This window comes from Schistocerca cancellata, chromosome 4, assembly GCF_023864275.1.
Source record: "Schistocerca cancellata isolate TAMUIC-IGC-003103 chromosome 4, iqSchCanc2.1, whole genome shotgun sequence".
Classification (NCBI taxonomy): domain Eukaryota; kingdom Metazoa; phylum Arthropoda; class Insecta; order Orthoptera; family Acrididae; genus Schistocerca; species Schistocerca cancellata.
In genome coordinates, this window is record NC_064629.1 from 487,587,918 (window position 1) to 487,601,758 (window position 13,841).

The 13,841-nt window shown below is 40.5% G+C and overlaps 1 protein-coding gene across 1 annotated transcript in view; it reads right to left on the minus strand.

The window, feature by feature from the left end:
- LOC126184786 (protein PFC0760c-like) overlaps nucleotides 1–13,841 on the minus strand; it is a 298,617-nt gene that overhangs the window by 121,379 nt on the left and 163,397 nt on the right. The window contains exon 7 of the mRNA XM_049927357.1: nucleotides 13,150–13,185. Coding sequence (XP_049783314.1) covers nucleotides 13,150–13,185 — 36 coding nt within the window. The remainder of the gene's footprint in view (nucleotides 1–13,149; nucleotides 13,186–13,841) is intronic.

The following is a 13,841-nucleotide window of genomic DNA, read 5'->3' on the forward strand; positions in this document are numbered from 1 at the left end:
GAACCCACCATGCGAACAACAATTTGCCCACATTTGAAGTCACTTAGCTCCGACATAATGCTCTCACTATAACACAGAACACTGTTCTGACCATGACTGGCATTCGCAACGTATTGAGGACATTGCACAGGTGCCGTTCGTGGTCAAATTCAACAGCGTTATCTGCAGGCTTGCTTCTCATCTGCATTTATGCTCAAACGTGCATTTGTCGCAGTGTTTCCATATTATTGTACGACCCCTGCAGTTCAGCACTAAAAACTGAACTGGTCAGAGTGTCGATAAGTAAGGGGACACGACTAGGGTAGACTACTGAGATATCCTCTTGTTTCTATCCGTCTGTATGTATTTTATTAAAATTGCAGTGCTCATATGAAATGGTATAGAAACTCTAAAGTTACACTTAAAGCGCTTTCTTTGTCTAACACATTCAATTCTAAAATAATTATTGGCCTCTCAAGAGGTCAACGCGGGTTTTCACTCCAAACTTGGCGTAAAACCTCAATATCTGCCGCACCCGTTTGTAAAATGAAACCCTCGCAGGTATCAAAATAAGCCTCGTTCCTCGCCATCGGATGTTAAAGAGTCGTTCGAAATGCGGCTGAACAATGGAGTGGTATGCAGGTGAGACGGAAGAGGAATAAATTCTGTCTGTCTGTCACGCCATGAGGAGTTGTCACCTGATGTGAAGTGGTGGCCCTCCTGCACAGAATCTGGGTACAGGGTTGGTCCTAAATTTCTCAAGACTGGTCTAATTTCCTTGTGGTGGATGAATCATTCTTTTACGCCATACATCCACAGTATATCCGCGATCGTACAAAGGCTCGATAAAACAGGGACAGTCAGGTTCTGTCTGGCTCCTAAGCTATATCACTAAACATTAAGTGCTCTGAGACATCTCGCCTTCAAATCTTTCAGATGTGGCAGAAAAGGCAGTTTTTCGTCAGAGGTGAGGCCCAGGAACCCCAGGATTCTTAAAATTTTAAGTCGATCCTTTCATTCTCAATTCAGGGAAAGTAAAAATTGAGTGCAAACGATTAAAAAGAACATACATAGATTTCTCAGTTGGAAATCCAAGCTGATTTTAGTTGCCTATTAGAAAATTTGGAAAGGGAAATGGATAGGTTCAAGTTAGATATAGCGGGAATTAGTGAAGTTTGGTGGCAGGAGGAACAAGACTTTTGGTCAGGTGAATACAGGATTATAAACACAAAATCAAATAGGGGTAATGCAGGAGTAGGTTTAATAATGAATAAAAATATAGGAGTGCGGGTAAGCTACCACAAACAGCATAGTGAACGCATTATTGTGGCCAAGATGGACACGAAGCCCACACCTACTACAGTAGTACAAGTTTATATGCCAACTAGCTCTGCAGATGATGAAATTGAAGAAATATATGATGAGATAAAAGAAATTATTCAGGTAGTGAAGGGAGACGAAAATTTAACAGTCATGGGTGACTGGAATTCGGCAGTAGGACAAGGGAGAGAAGGAAACGTAGTAGGTGAATATGGATTGGGGCTAAGAAATGAAATTGGAAGCCGCCTGGTAGAATTTTGCACAGAGCATAGCTTAATCTTAGCTAACACTTGGTTCAAGAATCATGAAAGAAGGTTGTATACATGGAAGAATCCTGTAGATACTAGAAGGTATCAGATCGATTATATAATGGTAAGACAGAGATTTAGGAACCAGGTTTTAAACTGTAAAACATTTCCAGGGGCAGATGTGGACTCTGACTACAATCTATTGGTTATGAACTGTAGATTAAAACTGAAGAAACTGCAAAGAGGTGGGAATTTAAGGAGATGGGGACCTGGATAAACTGATTAAACCAGAGGTTGTAGAAAGTTTCAGGGAGAGCATAAGGGAACAATAGACAGGAATGGGGGAAAGAAATACAGTAGAAGAATGGGTAGCTCTGAGGGATGAAGTAGTGAAGGCAGCAGAGGATCAAGTAGGTAAAAAGACGAGGGCTAGTAGAAATCCTTGGGTAACAAGAAATATTGAATTGATGAAAGGAGAAAATATAAAAACGCAGTAAATGAAGCAGGCAAAAGGGAATACAAACGTCTCAAAAATGAGATCGACAGGAAGTGCAAAATGGCTAAGCAGGGATGGCTAGAGGACAAATGTAAGGATGTAGAGGCTTATCTCACTAGGGGTAAGATAGATACTGCCTACAGGAAAATTAAAGAGACCTTTGGAGAAAGGAGAACCACATGCATGAACATCAAGAGCTCAGATGGAAACCCAGTTCTAAGCAAAGAAGGGAAAGCAGAGAGGTGGAAGGAGCATATAGAGGGTCTATACAAGGGCGATGTACTTGAGGACAATATTATGGAAATGGAAGAGGATGTAGATGAAGATGAAATGGGAGATACGATACTGCGTGAAGAGTTTGACAGAGCACTGAAAGACCTAAGTCGAAACAAGGCCCCGGGAGTAGACAACATTCCATTACAACTACTGATGACCTTGGGAGAGCCAGTCCTGACAAAATTCTACCATCTGGTGAGCAAGATGTATGAGACAGGCGAAATACCCTCAGACTTCAAGAAGAATATAATAATTCCAATCCCAAAGAAAGCAGGTGTTGACAGATGTGAAAATTACCGAACTATCAGTTTAATAAGTCACAGCTGCAAAATACTAACGCGAATTCTTTACAGACGAATGGAAAATCTGGTAGAAGCCGACCTCGGCGAAGATCAGTTTGGATTCCGTAGAAATACTGAAACACGTGAGGCAATACTGACCTTACGACTTACCCTAGAAGAAAGATTAAGGAAAGGCAAACCTACGTTTCTAGCATTTGTAGACTTAGAGATAGCTTTTGACAATGTTGACTGGAATACTCTCTTTCAAATTCTAAAGGTGGCAGGGGTAAAATACAGGGAGCGAAAGGCTATTTACAATTTGTACAGAAACCAGATGGCAGTTATAAGAGTCGAGGGGCATGAAAGGGAAGCAGTGGTTGGGAAGGGAGTGAGACAGGGTTGTAGCTCTCCCCGATGTTATTCAATCTATATATTGAGCAAGCAGTAAAGGAAACAAAAGAAAAATTCGGAGTAGGTATTAAAATCCATGGAGAAGAAATAAAAACTTTGAGGTTTGCCATTGACATTGTAATTCTGTCAGAGACAGCAAAGGACTTGGAAGAGCAGTTGAACGGAATGGACAGTGTCTTGAAAGGAGGATATAAGATGAACATCAACAAAAGCAAAACGAGGATAATGGAATGTAGTCGAATTAAGTCGGATGATGCTGATGGTATTAGATTAGGAAATGAGACACTTAAAGTAGTAAAGGAGTTTTGCTATTTGGGGAGCAAAATAACTGATGATGGTCGAAGTAGAGAGGATATAACATGTAGACTGGCAACGGCAAGGAAAGCGTTTTTGAAGAAGAGAAATTTGTTAACATCGAGTATAGATTTAAATGTCAGGAAGTCATTTCTGAAAGTATTTGTATGGAGTGTAGTCATGTATGGAAAGAAAACATGGACGATAAATAGTTTGGACAAGAAGAGAATAGAAGCTTTCGAAATGTGGTGCTACAGAAGAATGCTGAAGATTAGATGGGTAGATCACATAACTAATGATGAAGTGTTGAATAGAATTGGGGAGAAGAGGAGTATGTGGCACAACTTGACAAAAAGGAGGGACCGGTTAGTAGGACATGTTCTGAGGCATCACGGGATCACAAATTTAGCATTGGAGGGCTGCGTGGAGGGTTAAAAATCGTGGAGGGAGACCAAGAGATGAATACACTAAGCAGATTTAGAAGGATGTGGGCTGCAGTAAGTACTGGGAGATGAAGAAGCTTGCACAGCACAGGGTAGCATGGAGGGCTGCATCAAACCAGTCTCAGGACTGAAGACAACAACAACAACAACAACAACAACAACAACACTCCTCCAGTCTCCTGACCGTCAGCTGAAGCTGGCATGTGCTACTTGTAATGCTGGAAAACAAGCTAAAGATGGAGAAGTCGTTCACAAATAGTAAACACTGGGCAGGGTCTCTCCCATGTTCGTAATGCTGTTAATAGCTGTTATAAGCATTGTCGTTCTCAGAAATACCACCTGATGGACACTGCTCTCTTCTTCAAAAAGACTGATAAAGTATTGCAGACTCCATACTTAAAATAACGTGGGGACAGAAAGGAAAGTAAGAAAACTGGTAAACGTCCCCGTATACCACATTCATTGAGCTGTCCTTGGATAATATGCCCCCACTTTCAGTTGCAACAGTTTTCCATGCAACCGAACTAAGAGTATACAGAATTTATATATTACTGCAAAGTACGTTGGTTAAGTCAAGGAGCATGACTGGAACGATTTTTCCACTTAAAACTCGTTATCGTTGAATCCATGAAGAAACAAGGAGTACGAGAACGAAAATTAGAACATCCATAATTCATTGCAGACTTCGCAATTTAAGGGAACTTTGTTGCTCATTGCCTGCAGTTGGACATTACAAGGTGAGAAAGAAGCTCTTTCTGATTTGATGGGATAGCATTAAAAAGAACTTCGCATAACAGAAGTGACACATATATACATTACTCTTCTAGGCAGGTGCGCTACCCCTGCGCCATCCACACGCAGAGCTCACCACAATCTCACGGACAACCCTAACAAGCCTCATGTGAGGCCCAAATTCGCAAGTTACACCAAATACTACTGACGTAGTATACCCGCTTATTATACAACCAGAAGTCAGCTTAAATCAACGAGTACCTTTCATTTATGATATCCCTGCCTTAAGGCCTTCTTTAGATTTTCGCAGCCAGAACGAGAAAAGTAGGATAACTTAGCTTTAAATTTACTCTTGTAATTGATGGTCCTCTTTTCAACAGGCATCAGGCAATTCTGTTCTGCCTCGTCTGAGTCGTTCAGCATCGTAATACACCTTTGATGATTATGCAGCTTTGTTTATGATGGTTTCTGCTTTTTCTGCCTACCATTTCATTGAGTTTAAGACAATTTATGGTTGATCTGGGTACTCAGGACAGTTATAGGTTTATATTCACTGCAGTCTCAAGTTAGAGAGTTAAATTACTTATGGTGTTAAACAGAACAGGTTAGTCAATAGCGTTACAATACGATCGCAACCTAAAGGCTCGGCTTGCTGAGTGCCATGGGAGACAGAGCTTTCTCTTGAAACGAAGCCAACTCAGTGTGCTCAGAACGCGGAGGCGGTGGAAGCCAGATCAACAGGTAGCTATGGAAATGAAGCACAAAAGCTAAAGGCAATAGGCTAGAGTCCGGAGAGTTGTTTATCACCCGGAGCCCCGAGACAGGATACGACTGAGTTCTTACAAACACCATCGGAAAAGGTAACGTCAGATGCAGCAAGAATTCCAGTGCCTGTCTTTTATCTTAATAGCTTGCAAGCCTTACTGAGGCATATGAACCTGCAAAATTAAAAAAAAGTTACTTAAAGTAGAAGACACTTCCAAAAAATTAAAGATACTTCCAACAAATGAAAGATAGTTCCAAACAAAAAGACAACAATAAAAAAGACGAAAATTCCAAGAATACAGGAAAAAAGAAGTAGTGCTAATCAAAGGATAGATTTCATTCATAGTTGATAGTAAACGCATAATTTTAAGCCTTCATCAGGAGTTGCAAAGCGTGAAATCTGAGTTAGGTGCGATAAATCAGTGGCAAGACGAAATGACGAAAGACAGTGCGATGGTAGCTGAAAATCTAGAAAACGGTCAGTTAAACCGGCCGTTGTACAGTAAGTATTGGAAGAAGTCAACAAGGAACAAAATAACATGTTACGGGATGTCTCTCAGAAAGTATCGAGACGCAAGCAGATCTTGAACCAACGTGATGGTGAAATATACAAGACAAACAGACGAATTAAAGTTTTTACGGTGGCAGTTGAGCAGTTATCTGATCTTGAGGAGAATAATTCTAACAGGACTCGTCCAGTAGATGTGGCAGAAACGGAAAAAGTACAGATTCTGCTTCGTTTTAAGGAGATTCAGGCGGCAACTAATAGGCTACACCATGAAGCTCCAGATGAACTGCACAAATTAGCCGCACACGGTGAGGACCTGTAGGAATCGAGGGAGCAGTGTGTTCCGATAATAGTGATACGAAGAAGAGAAGACGCTTTCCTGACGAGCTCAGAGTATCAGGAGAGACTGTCAAGAATTCGGAGTCCGACAACGTATTACATGGGCGCTATGAACAGATCAATTAATGACTTTGAAGATGAAGAAAACAGGAGATGCTGCAATCCATCATGAAAAATGAACTTCCTGTGTGTACCAGAGAAGTGAAGTAACGATGCGGATGCGTATAGCCATGCAAGACTGTAAATTATACACGGAGTTCCGAACAGGTCTCTTCGCCAAATATTGATCGAAAAGTACGCTGGATCGAGTAAGACTTAGCATCCTGATACTGCCGCATATCACGATGCGAGACACCAGAATCCGATGCCATATTAAAGGATCTCGATTCGTCGTACGACCCTCCCGAATTTATCATAATTTGTTTGTCCAAGCTGCCCCGCAGAATGCAAAGAGAAATCATGACTGATGGCAGGAATATAAGCAATATTCCACGTTTTCAATCTCTACTGAAGAAATCTGGCTACGATCGAGACGCAGTACTATGCTCTCCATTATCAACAGAGCAAAATCAGTTTCGCATTTCTCGTAAATTCCACGAGACACGAAGGAGCCATCAGCCATATTATTCCAGACGTAAAAATGGGCGAAGAAGACGAAATGCATGGTCACACTGAGGACTGTCTCGGAGTAGGTGCGATGAGTAAAGAAACGTGGACTGATCTGGTCTAGAAATATTAGGAGAGGGAGTTCGTAGTTCTGAGGAGACAAATATTTGTTTTGTACACAGAAATCGAAGACATAAGTTGAGTTATTGACAGTGAGTTGTCCGATGGTGTGTGTACAAATAGAAGAAAAAGAAAACTTTTCAGGGGATTATAGACACTGCCTCTCATACTTCTGTAATGACTAAGAAGCTGTTTGAAGGTTGTGGAAGGAATAGTCCATGGCCCGTGTTGCCTGCGCGGAACACGAGAATAAGAGTAGCGATGCGTTTTAGGCCTCAGTGTAACTAGTATCTTCCTCTGTAAATCAATTTTGCTTTCTGGGAGATCACGCAAATAGGTACATTTAGAATCACTCTTTCCTCTCGCATAAGAGTCCGATTTCCTCTTTCAGAAAAGAGAGGTCCTGGAATGGTCCACCCCGCTATTATCTACTAAAGCATTAATTAGCTGTGCTCTAACTAGCCTTTCCATGGCTGTATCTTACATGCAATGCAGTATCTACTGCTAAAGTTTCAGTGATCTCTGTCGGTTTCATAATTCATTTAACTGAGCTTGCCTTGTGCTTCCACCGCTAAGATTCCACTCAAATGTAGTGCCTATTTCCTTTCGCTCCACTACACGCTGATCTGTCTTCTCATCAGCTTTCACTCCGACACGAATTCTTACGGGCCAATAATATGTAGTAATTTTCCGTAACTCTGTAGTCCAATCCTTTGTCAATCGTTCTAGGAAATGTCAATAAACATCATGGTCAGTAATGCATTTTTTTAAATTACCCATCCCCTAGTCCCATCATCATTGCAGTCGGTAGTAGAAATCAGAACGGTACACATCGCATTCAGTGATCAAGTAATCATCTGCAAAAGGCTGTACCGAGTTATTGTTAGCGTGCGCAGGGTTAGAATGAAAATTTTCTCTCTCAAATTCAGGTCTTAGATGATTCGTTTTGGACAGAACCCTGTATGGCAACTGCATTTATGGTTGAAGACCAATGGACACTGAAAAAGGTGGGATGGGAAACGTTGCTAATGTGTTCTTGTAGAATAGGAACACTCAGCTGTTACTAAGTCGCAAGTCTGTATCAATGAAAAGGTCCAGATATTGCCAAAGATTTATATTACCAGTAGTCAGATTAAATCAACGAGTACGTTTTAAGAGCGATACGTCATGCAGCAGACACTCAACTCAAGGCACGGTCAGGGCGTGGATAGCTTCATAGTTTGGCAGCAAACAGTAATTCGCCGGCAAAGTGGGCGTACTCACGCGGCTTTATGCCGTCTAGCCGTCTTCATCAAGTTCCATGTGCGCTGGGGAATTTTCGATATTACTGAGATGTAACTTAAAACCACCAAAAAATCATATCAAGGAAGGGTCACTTAACAGCCCCCATCGTTAATCTGTGAGACGGATTTTGTCTGGGTCAGGCTCACTTCCCCAAATCCCAGAACTGCCGCGTTATTGTGCTAGGCTATCTTCTTGATTGTTCATAATGAAATGTACTAATATGACTAAGGTAAAGCGAGTCGATGTATGTTGTCTCAAAGTAACAATCAACATCCGGACATATAATGGTTTTCCTTTTAATCTCAGTTTGTGATGGAAAGAGATTCACTGTATTGTTTCAAACGCTACAGAGAAACTAACTAACTAACTCTGACAAGAGTAATTATCAAGGCCATTACCAAATGGGGCATTGCATAAAAAAGAATAAGGAACGTCTTAGGACACAGTTAATGTAGTGTAAATTCAAATTAAAAGGACAACCGAAACAACTAAGAAATGTCTTCAGAGATGTGCAATTCAGAGTGGGTTATATAAATTAAAATGGCAAATGATCCATAGTAACTCGTCATTACGTTACTAAACAGCAACGTGTGTAACGCATTAACTTAAACCTCACACATCGTCCATAAAACTGATTTAAAATAAGTTACAAATGTTGTACATTAGGGAACAAAGTAAACTAAACTACGAATAACAAACTGTTAAATGTTGCATAGCAACTTGTCACTGCATTAAGAGACACAAAAAATAAAGACTGCTAGTACTTCCATCACAAGTGACGTGAAACATGTCGTACGACGCAAAGCGAAGTCTTGTGATATGTGGAGAGTCCGTGGTTAAATAATGGATGATAAGTACCATATAAGTTACAAACAAATGAAACCAAGACACATGGGGAAAGTAACAATGTGTTTATTATTTCATAATTGATCTCCATGGTGCGTGTTCGGTCACATGGTTCTGTCAATGAAAAGTACCTAATATACTGAATTATTCCTTACATTTAGAAGGATGTCAGTATTTATCCTCAATCTCGAGAAAATTGGTCGTTTGTAAAGAGCTTCGTCCCGAATTCGAGCGCCAGCGAAAAAGTCAGAATGAGACATTTGTAACATTACTCAAAACTCATACACGTTTTGAGATATCGAAAAAAGAGATTTGCAAATGACAGTACGCGAAGAGAAAAATATTTTTCCATATGATTAATAGTCGACACTTCCATATGTAACCGATATTCAAGCTACTACAGACTTTTCCATTGAAATAACACCATTTTTAAGGGCCATCGATAGCTGATAAAACGAGAATTTTTACAGGTTCCTAGAAAACGGAAGTTTTCGAAACATGGCTCTGACATTAACAGTAAGATTCACAACCGTTGCAAGTATTGTGGGGTCAGCTGCCAAAATATTGGTGGATTGCTTCCAGCCACTCCACATGTGAGTATATTTTTCTAAATACTATGAATGATTTATGCAACATACGGACCTTCCTAAGTGTAGTTGGTGATGCTGACCGAAAACACATTCGTCTGAAGTGCCCAGAAAATTCTGGTACAATTTTTTTACTTATAAAGATTTTCATTCAATCTTACAACAAGCAGTTGCAGATCCTCAGGGGAAATTCATTGCAATGGATGTTGGGGGATTTGGAAAGGAAAGGGAAGGTGCTAGATTTTATTCTTCTTGATGCAAGAATACATCGTCACACTCTCCACTACCAAATTCATTTGCTGGATTGCCTTTTGTATTCATTGGACATTAGGAGTACTTATCGTTTCAACAAACGCTTTTCCAGACCATGACAATTAACAGAATGCGATTTTGCAATAATGACGGGAAAGTGGAGCATATTTTCGAACCCAAGAGAAATTGTGCCTGAATTTGCTGATGGTATGGTGAAATGTACATTAACTTCACAACGCCGTCATTGACCTACAAGGATCCCTGAGTGTCGATGAGCAACATTCAATAGATATCGAGCGTTCTAGGCGAGGCATTTATCGTAAAGGACGAAATTTTAACAGATCTCAAAATGAAGCCGTCTAAATGATAGTTTTGAACTCTTTTTCTCCCATAAGAAAACACGATTTACATGTGTTTTTCAGCTATGCTACTTCGAGAGCATTATCCCCTCTCATTTTAAGTCAATGAAAGAAATAAGAAACTAATGAAATGCATTTTGTTCTTATAGTCTGTAATTCTGCTGCCACCTCATCACATAACTTGTCCAAAATAAATTTGTTGTGATGATAGTGCTTCGATGGTCCCATAAAGGATGCCAAGTAAAAAATAAATAAATAAATAAACTAAAAAAACAGCTATCAAAGCCTCCGCTGATGCCATTTTCTCAACAGTACAGCTAAAGAAACTCAAGTGCCCTTAACAGTACTGACGCTGCTACCCACAGTGACAGCCGAATACTGCCGGCATTGCGCGGCCGCAGCCTGAGTCACTCTATAGCTCTGGTCGCCGCTCTCGCAAGGGAAACTTCCTATCGCACTTCCCTCAGATTTAGTGATAAAATGGCCCAGTGTACAGCCCATCAAAAACTGAACACAGATCAAGCGTGAAAACAGCAAGGTTTACTGAACTGTGAAAAAAGAAGCAAAGTAGAAACAATGAATGGTCCAAGCTGAAGATGTGCAACATCGAGCGAACTGCGAGAACCACGGAGTCATGGTTGTGTGGTTAGGGTGTTGGACTATAAAGCGTGATATCCGTGTTCAAACCTTCCACGTGCCTATTTTTTTCCACAAAATTATGAACTTTTCGTGCGATCACTGACGGGTCTGTTCTCCTTCTGTAATCTTGGTAATTGTCATACTATACATTGGCTGTAGATTATGAGTCATGTAGTAAGAATAAATTATCGTCGTAAGTAAATGTGACGAATAGATGAACAGTAAGAGCAGGCGAGATGCTGCTTAGACCTCTCACAGAACTAAAAACAAAAAATAAACGGGTATGAATTATGTTACAACAAAGGAACTCGAGGGTCTGTACTTCCAAAACGGAACACGAGAGTCATTACGTGTGCTAATTGTGTAGAACAAATTGGAAGTATGTACGTCTGGACGTCCCTTCCCTACACCTCGTTTTTGCAAACGGACGTTACACCGCGACACAGCAAAACTTTTGAGTACAGCGATAGATGCATCAGTGATTGGACGGCAAGTTCATAATTGTGTGAAAAAAATATGGAACACGAGGCAGATTTGAATATGGATCTCCCCATTCACACTCCAGCACCGTGCGCACACAACCACCATGCCGGGGCTATTCAGATCCGCTCCATGTCGTACATCTTAAGCTTGGACAATTCACTGTTTCTATTGTGCTTCTTCCTGTTTCCATGTTCGATCTGTGTTCAGTTTTTGATGGGCTATCCAATGGGCCATGTTACTACTACATCTGAAGAGGCTGAGACGGGGAGTTACCCTAGTCAGACGCAAATATGTTTAGTTCGCTCAGCGCCGCTCTATGCCGCGAAGCTTCGCGCCAATCTCCTTGCAGGGTCACTATAATCACCCTCAATGAGCAGCACTGTTTTGTTTCACCATCGCTATTACGTTGGGGTTTTCGGATACCTTTAATAAGATAGTGGGCATACTGAGAACTGAACGTTACCGAAGATGACCAAAGGGTTTACTTCCCGAAACTCGACCTGCAGATCGATGAAACAGTGACAACTGAAGTTAACATATTGGGCAGAAACTATCCTGTTTCTATCACCAACTTCAGCTGCATCCAGCTAACGTATCGCGACGAAACTGTTTTTCTTTGAAGTGGTTGTCAATTTTATTTCGCCTCTGAAACATTTATTTATTCTTAACCTTCTGCGTAAATCCCGAAGAGAAAAATTCCTCACCCACATATATGAATCGTTATATGTTTCTACGCTTAAGAAGACGCGGTATGGTTTTTCACATTTTTGGCATTATGATATTTTCCACAACAGCCTGCAAGACGCTTCGTTTCATCATAAAGAGTCTATAATGCTGTAACATAACCAGTTGGGACATTCTAACTGAAACAGCTGTATAGTTTTATTTCAAGAAATACAGCAAACATGCACTTCTTATGTATTTCTATTTATGCCAATACGCGTTTCAGGTTTTCAACTATTTTCAAATAGCTTAATACGTATTTGAATCTTCAGTAAGTACATAATTAAAACATAGACAGTAAACTGGATGTAGCTGGTGCCTTGTACAAAATAACAACAGCGTTTAGCTACTCCACTACGCGAATTGTATATTTACGATATATTGCTCTTTAGTTGTACTACTACTCTGCTTGTTGTTACCCCTATTTTCACTTTCATAGATGTGGCAGAAACACTTTTCCACTTGTACCTCGCCCAAAAACATCAGCGCAGTATTTTTATGCAAGAAACAAGTGGTAAAGTGTGTGTGTGTCACATCTATGAACGAGAAAATCGGAATGACAACAAACAGAGTAGGAAGTAATTTATTTTGGACAGGGGAGCTGCAGAATCCTATTTCCTGTTGATGTTTTAGCAACGTGCTTACTGGAGATCAAATATGTATTACGTCGACTGAAGAGGGGTGAAAGTCCTGCGCATTGGCATAAATGAGAATACATAACAAATGGCTGGTTGCTGTATTTCTTAAATTAATACTATCCACAGCCACAGGGCTCAACAACCAGTACAATGAATAAATTATAACCGATGGAGTGCAACCTAGTAATAATTAGGCCTGACTATTACTAAATGCATTTAACATTAAATGCGCTAAATTAAACCGAAACTAGCCTGTGACTAACTTTCAGAACAATACGTACAGTCTCTCTCACGCATCTTATGTAAGAAGTAGATGTCGTCGTACTGTTCACACTGCAAAAGTCATCACAATTATATATAGGGATATTACACGAAGAACGAACTGAGTTATTTATTGTAGAATCTTCATTCATAAACAAGGTAAATCAAAAGACCAGAACTGTTAAGAACCAAACGTCACGAAGTTCATGCACACCACATGCACATAACAAAAAATAAAAGGTGAATCACGTTTACTTACCACTCATTGGACTTCGCATGCGAAATTGTCCACGACCTGAAATTGAAGGGAAATTATTATTAAAAAGGTGTCAATGAGTCCATAATACACTGAGATATAAGCCCTAAATGGCTCTGAGCACTATGGGACTTAACTTCTAAGGTCATCAGTTCCCTAGAACTTAGAACTACTTAAACCTAATGAACCCAAGTACATCACACACATCCATGCCCGAGGCAGGATTTGAACCTGCGACCGTAGCGGTCGCGCGGTTCCAGACTGTAGCGCCTAGAGCCGCTCGGCCACCCCGGCCGGCGAGATATAACCAGACTGGATAAAAGTTATATATCCATCTTGTGTGAAACTAATTTTAAATTGAGAAAATATACAGTGTTACTATGAGCACATTAGTACAGTTAAGTGAATACGAAAAACTAGCAGACAGACAGACACCCATGCAGGGAAAAGTAGTACTAATCCTGAGGCATAATCACACTATTCAGTCTCCTACATCAGCATCCCCCTTCATGAACCCCTTTCCTTAACACAAACGCAAAAAAAAAAGACATTTATTCATTGCGAAAGACGTTTCGGGTGAAGAGAAGGATGAAGGTAAATCAAATCTTACGACGAGTTTTAACAGAGTGGGTAGGGACATACTGTGCTTGGTACACCGAACGGGTAACTTCATGGGACCTGAGGGAGTATGTCTC